Below are 7,547 nucleotides of genomic sequence, written 5' to 3'. Positions count from 1 at the left end.
GATGCCGGGGGCTTAAGTGGAGAGCAAATGTTTTGAGAATGATGAGGACAATGAATGTACAAATGTGCTTTACACAATTGATGTATGTATGAATTGTGATAAGAGTCATATGAGCCCCTAATAAAACGATTAAAAAGAAAAAAGAAAAAGTCACATGCACATACAAGGGAATGTCAAGAAGTATTGCTACAAAGCAGAAATCGTTATTAAACAAAATATCAAATTGTGAAGCTATTGTGATCATTCATCTAGGTCCACATACTTTGGAAAGCAGTGTTTCCAACTCCAACCCTTCCCCAATTAATTCTATCCTCTGATTTACATCATGACAAAAAGGCAGGTTGGGTATCCTCAAGGGACTCAAATTGTGTTTCTTTTCAATGCTCCTTGAGTTCTGGGAACAAAGAGTCTGACAGCGAGGGTGGATGGAATGTGATGGCCCAATGCAATCCTTATCACCACGGAGGAGTTAACAGGTGCACTGTCTGGAATTGGAAAAATGTCTCCTTGGAGCAACTTTTCTGGCCTTCTTCTCATCAACGAAGCACCAGCGTTCTTAAATCTTGTTCCCATCAGGCCCTGTGATTATTCTATGTACTTGATAAAATCTATCCAGATGCTGCCTTGAGATTCCCTGAAAAAGTCATCACCACCTTCCCAGCTGACTGGTCTCCTTTGAATTTCATTAGCCCAGCAAGTATCCTTGGAAACCACTGCTTTGACTGGAAGTTTGTTTTAAAGGTACCCTCACAAGACGAAATGTGTTAAGAGAATTTGTATGTAGCCATTCACTGATTGCAAGTTAAAACATGTTTTGTTTGGAATAAACCTGTGTGGGGTGACCTGGAGCCCAGATAGCAATACTCTTTCACTTACCCAGGAACATCAAGGAGCTAGCTCCTTTCAGTGATACTGTATCTTTTGTGATTCTATATTTTTAGGTGTTACGGGGCTGATTTGAACTCACAGTTGGCCCCATATGAGAGAACAGAGTTTCCCAGCCTTTACAGAATTTGATCTTTCCATCTTTCTCTTGCAGCTACTGGGCAGGTCCTAAGCTTTAACCTTTTGGTAAGTTGCTGTTTACTTAACCAGTTGAGCCAACAGAACTCTCAACAACATTGAACACTGCTGATTTCCCAGAACACAGATTCAGAGCCTTGTGAAGGACACTATTACATATGATTTACTAATACTTCTGTTTACATTGTATTTAACATTGTATTTATTTTCAGACTTATTTGTGGCATGTGATAAGAATGCTCCACTAAAATGCTTAGTTTTAAAATAAATACCGTATATACTCGTGTATGAGCCGAGTTTTTTAGCACATTTTCCCCCCAGCACATTTTTAATGCAGTTTTTGTGGTAAAGTTAGGTGCCTCTGCAGATATTCAGGTTGGCTTATATTCGAATATATATGGTATATTTAAAAAGAAAGGGAAAAAAGTCACACGCATCACACAAATCCTGAGTTATTACCTGATAGATATCAGATAAACTGCTGCTCCCAGAGTCACTGGCGATGCTACACCCAGACTGACTGGAAGACACATGGGTCACCTGTGGATGAGGGTTGTCTGTGAGGTGCATCTTGGTGAGATCAGCAGGAAGCTAAAGAAGAAAAATAATTCAAATTACTCTAAATATCAAACTTTAGCTTTCTAGAAGTATGTGATGCACTGAAATTTCTACAATAAATTTTTATGCACATTATTGTAGAACCTCATTTCTAACCTGTTAGAATCTTTTTAGCAAACATATTTTAGGATGATAAGAACTAAGTGTAATACGTTGGCTCAGAAGATTTTATATTTTACCACAAATTAAAAACAAAAACACTACACATAAAGAAACCAGGTCATAAGCATGCCTTTCTAATAATGGTAGGCTAGGTCATTTGAGCAGGAGAGCTAAAAGATCAAAAGATTCTTCAGTCTTTCTCTGAAGAAATAGTTTTCATTCTTAAAGAGGATGCTGACAAGTCAATGGTCATTATTAAAGCGACAAAATTTAAATTCTAAGGTCTAATAGGGAAGAGCCATGGTTTACATGAAGACCCTAAAGCGTACTCTGCAAAACAGGTCCCCAACTTTATTTGGCCTACTGCCTCCTTTTCAGAAAAAGAAAAGAAAAGAAAAGAAAAGAAACAAAGTACCCAGTGCCCCCCTGGTGATTCAAATTTTTTGTACAATTAGCCCATAATGCAGGATAAAGTATTTTTTAAAACAACTCACTGCTATGGAGTTGATTTTGACTCATAGCAACCTATTGGACAAGGGAGACTATAAATCTTTATGGGAACAGGAAGCTTCATCTTTCTCCTGAGAAGCGGCTGGAGGTTTCAAACTGCTAGTCTTCTGGTTAGCACACCAACACATCACCACTGCACTACCGGGCTCCTCAGAATAGTATGCACGGTATCTGCTGTTGAAGCTTCCTACTAGATTCTTCCAGCAACCCCTTCGGAAGCAGTCTTTTTGCCCACTTTGGGAAATACTTTTGTAGAAGAAAGTGTGAACTGAAAGTAAACTGAGTAAATTTTATGTGCAAACACATCTGATAAGCCTTTGCATCCCAAATGCACATGGAATTCTTAAAACTCAAAAAATAAACAAACAAATCCAATTAAAATATTTGCAAAGGATCTGAATAAACACTTCACCAAAGACAGTATACAGATGGAAAATAATGCATAAAAGATGTTCAACATCATATGGCTAATGTAAATTGTAAATTAAAGCAAGGAGATTATTATACACTTTCTGTAATACTATTCCAGGAGATAAAATTTATGTATTAACTTGAGAAAAATGGGTTCCATGGTTGAATAAAGGGGAAAACAATGGTTTCACTATATGCATCTCTTAGCTTTTTGCAACAAATATAAACACATTTATGTAGGGTCCAAAAAGTACCACATAAGGAAACCTGTTTCTCAGAGCTTCTTTAAACTTCTTTTCCTCTAGGATCAGGTTAGATAGGCATTAGAAGACCCTAAAAAAGCAACTAGATTGATGGGACGAGGGGGTTCGGAGAGGAGACCCAAAGCCCTCTGTAGGCAATTGGACATCCTCTCACAGAAGGGTCAAAAGGAAGGGACAAGTCAATCAGGCTGCATTATAACACTTATGAAACACACAAGATTCCTCTACTTCTTTAATGCTTCCTCCGCCCACTATCATGGCCCAGTTCTACCTTACAATTCCAGCTAGACCGGAGCATGTACACTGGTAACAGATAATTGCTCTCGACACATGGAATCCAAGGCAGATAAACCCTTCAGGAATAATAATAGGAATAACGATACCATGAGAGTAGGGGGATGGTGGAGAGAGAGGGGAAGGAAGAGGGAACTAATTGCAATGATCGGAACAACAGAAACGTAGGTGAAGGAGCTGATCCCAAAGGTTCAAGTAGAAAGGACATGTTTTGAAAATAATGATGACAACATATGTATAAATATGCTTAATACAACAGATGTATGGATTGTTATAAGAGCTGTAAGAGCCCCCAATAAAATGCTTAATGAAAAACAAAAAGTAGATTACCAAATTATTTTTTCTAATGTATTTTATTCTGGAAGCTTGCCTGAAACCTGAGCACCATAGGTAAACCTGCTGGTATCTGATGGCCAGTAGCATAGCTTCTTGCACCATAGTAACACACAAGCCATAACACTATGGTAAAGTGACAGGCATGTATAGCTACTTCAAACTGAGACAAAAGGAATATATAAAAGGGAGCCCTGGTAGTGCCCTGGGTTAAGCACAGGGCTATTCATTACCTTCTTGGAAGAAAGATGAGGCGGTCTATTTTCCTATAAAGATTACGGCCTCAAAAACAGTCTGGGGCAATCTGTCTACCTTACCAAATTGCTGTTTGTCAGAATCTATTGTAAGGCAGCTGATTTGGTTTGGTTTAATAAGTGTAAGAAGATACAATTTGGATTTCAAAGACTTAGTACAAATAAGAATATGTAAAATATCTCGTGAATATATACTGAAGACACACTGGATTAAATATATTATTTAAATGAATTCATCTGTCTTTGCACTTATTAAAAGGTGGCTATTTAAAGATTTAAAATTACAAATGTGGCTTATATTGTCTTTTTATTCAACTACACTGGGCCAGAGGATTGGACAAGGTTAATATATTCAATAAAACATAAGAAAGCTAGTGCAGCTCAGGTCAGGGTACACAGCAGATGAAGGGTCAGATGTGCCATTCTATGGTACTTTCCAGTTTCTGTACTAGAAAGGAGACACTGAAAACTTTTAAGCAAGATAGTGTGCATCTCTATAAAATAATAATGAAACTGTCAAATATCTCATGAGATGGACGCATTTGGAAGACACTATGTGCAAAAGAGTTAATCTCATAAAAACAAATACTTCATGACACCATTATTACAAAGAAAAATAAAATCGCTAACAGAAAGTGATTTTCACACCCAAAGAAGTAAACTTTGAAGGCAAGGTTGGGTTGTGGAAGGCAGGGAGGGGGCATCACAGTCAGGCAAGGAAGGAAGGGAGGGAGGGAAAAAGGGCCATACACATGTTGGTTTCCTGGGATACTGTCACTGTTCTGATGAGATTAGCTATACAACTGGGTTTTGTATGTTTTTATCCTGTGTGTAATACAGGAAATAAAACAAAACAGTTGTTCTTTTGTAAAAACAAGAAAATAGCTTCTTTAAAAGATTACTCTGAAGGAGCATTGCCAGCAGAGGAGTAGAAAAAGCAGCTTCAAACTGCTGTCCCCTGACAGAAGCATTCAAAAGCACAAACTGTCAGAACCAGCTCTGCCATATCTCTACAAAAATCAAAGGCACGCAGCAACCCAGAAATGCTGAATCAGGAAAATGGTCACTTAAAAAGAGCAGGAAAGCTTTGGGATGCTTTTACTTGCTTTTGCCTACCTATTTAGCTCCCTTCTGAAACACAAGTTTAAGGTCCCTGAGGAAGCAGAGCAAACTTTGTTCACAAATTAAAGTGCAAGTTGGCTTTATCCTGTCTGGGGACTATCTGAAGGGTTGAAGCAAGGTCCTTGTCTGTTTCACTAAACTCATTTGCACTTAGACCAGAAAAGAGCATGCATTATTTTAGAAAACCATAAGGATAACAACCTGTAGACACAAGAGGTTAACTATTAAGGTTTAGACCGACAATAGATTACCTAAAGTCCCAGAATAAAAGCTAGGAAATTTCTTTGGAAATTAAGGCTTTGGGATTAAATTAAATTAGGGCCCAGGGCCAAGATGCATGCTCAGGAAAAAGCCTAAGAAGACTCAAAGCTTTCACCTTGGACTGATCTCTAAAACCAATGTAAGCCTGACTAAATGTTGAAGGAGTCTCCATACAGAGCCAATATGCAGGGGCTGTGAGAGGTGTGGATGTGGTTTTTGCTTCCTTTCTATTTTAAACTCCTGATATTTAAGGAAATCTGTCAAAGTATTGTTGTTGTGTACTAGTGTCTATCCCTACGTATAGAGACCCTATACAACAAAGTAGGCTATAATTTTTATGGGAGCAGTCACTACATTTTTTTTCTTTCATGGAATGGGGTTGGTTCAAGGTTAGCAGCCAAACACTGTATTATTGATCCAAGACTCCTTGTCAAAACACTAGTTGTATATAAACTACAGAAACAGAGACTTTAGTGACCACATGCATCAAGGAAAGTAGACTTACGAAAACAGTTTGGCAAAACCACAAGATACCACTTCACACCCACCAGGATGGCTAATAACAAGAAAATGTAAACGAACAAGTGTTGGAAATGCCTTAGAGAAACTGGAGTCCTCGTGCACTGCGAGTAGGTATGTAAAATGGTGCCGTTTTAAATGAAAAACAGATTGGTGGTTCCTCAAAAGGTTAGACACAGATTTATTATAAGACCAAGACATTTCATTTCTAGGTATATTCTCAAACGATAGGAAAGTGAAGACACCAGGTCAATGTATAAAAACCAGTTGTTTCCAAAATAAACAAAATACGGTTTCATTTTGTATTAGTCTGGGTATTTTAGAAAAACAAATCCACAGAAACTCATGTATAAGAGAGAGTTTTATATAAAGGTTAAGCACACATCAAAAAAACATCCCAACGCAGTGCTGCCCAAACCACAAAGCAAGAGACCCGAGAACTAGAAAGGCAAGACTCACTGAGCCATTTATCCGTCCACCCTTCAACTAATTCCACATGTGTTTATTGGTCAGGTTGGCACAATAAACCAAGTCACATGTCTAACAGTATTCTAAAAGAAAAACATCTAAAACTAGATTTATCAAAGGAAATAAAAACTTGTATGCTGAAAACAACAAAGTATTGCTGAAAGAAATGAATTAAGAGCTATACCCGTGATCTCCAGGGCTCAACACTGCTGCAGGAACCGCTGCCTGACCTCTGCTGTGATCTTTCCTACAAGGGTAATTACAACCAGCATCGACCCCTGCAACCTTGAGGCAGGGTTGGAACTCCTCCAGCCCTATGTCAGGTGATAAGGGCTCAACTATCTCATTGTTTTGTTCTTTCTTCTCTCTCCCTTCACTCTTTCTCACTGTAGTTGGTCTCAGTGGGCCCAGTTTTTCTTTTCTTTCTTTTTTCTTCTTTTCTCCCTCCTCTCTTTCCTTTCACATGCCACTGCTGGCTTCCGGACCACTACCATCTGCCTAGGGCAACTCCTCCCACCCAGAAAGGGAGAGCTCCAGCCTTCCCGGTGGCAGTGCTGCACACGACAAGAGGCAGTGCTGTACATGGCATGGAACGGGGCTCAGCTATCTCTTTATCTTATTTTATTTTTCTTCTTCTTTTGCTTTTTGTTCTTTTTTCCTCTTCTTTTATCTTTTCTCTCTTTCCCACCACTGGCTCAGCAAGCTCAGCTTTTTTGTTGTTTCTTTGTTTTTGTTGTCTTTGCATTTTGTGTGTGTGCTAGTTATTTTATTTCTGCGCTTATCTTTGTTTTCTCCTTTTTCTCTTCCCCCTTTCTTTCCTTTCACAAGCCAGTACCAGCCTCCAGGTCACGCCCCGCCACCTAGGGCAAGTCTGACTGCCCAGTTGGGGGAGCTCCCGCCCACACTTGTTGGATTTACATGCAACTGGGAAAATCACGCCTGCCCTCCGCTGCACCCCAAACTCAGGGGGAATCTCCCCTTCAAACAGCTGAAGGAACTCCCATCTACACCCCAAAGGCCCTACAAGTAACTGGAGGAACTGGAATTTCACCTGCCATACACGTGCTCTACACCAAGAGGGTCACACCAGCTCGCCCTTCGCAGCCCTCCAGTTGAAGAGGGAAACAACACATGCCATTCGAGGTGCTCCAAGCCCCATGGGACACATCACCATGAGATCAGCCAGTGAAGCGCCATCCTCGTGGGCCCACAACTACCTGACCAGCATCCCGTGAGAGGACTATCCAACTCACATTCCAAATAACAGAATACAGTGAACCCTCGTTTATCACGGTTAATTGGTTCTAGACCCTACCATGATAAATGAAATTCCGCGAAGTAGGATTCCTTATTTGTAAATCAAATATTT

General features: G+C 39.6%; 1 protein-coding gene across 1 annotated transcript in view; it reads right to left on the bottom strand.

The window, feature by feature from the left end:
• The window catches only part of RAPGEF6 (Rap guanine nucleotide exchange factor 6), a 231,350-nt gene that overhangs the window by 105,152 nt on the left and 118,651 nt on the right, over positions 1-7,547 (bottom strand). The window contains exon 7 of the mRNA XM_004696982.2: positions 1,483-1,614. Coding sequence (XP_004697039.1) covers positions 1,483-1,614 — 132 coding nt within the window. The remainder of the gene's footprint in view (positions 1-1,482; positions 1,615-7,547) is intronic.

This window comes from Echinops telfairi, unplaced genomic scaffold (assembly GCF_000313985.2).
Source record: "Echinops telfairi isolate 266 unplaced genomic scaffold, ASM31398v2 ScPeMD7_7469;HRSCAF=8507_1, whole genome shotgun sequence".
Lineage (NCBI taxonomy): Eukaryota > Metazoa > Chordata > Mammalia > Afrosoricida > Tenrecidae > Echinops > Echinops telfairi.
Note: the sequence above shows the minus strand (reverse complement) of the source record. Positions and strands in the feature narration are given on the sequence as shown.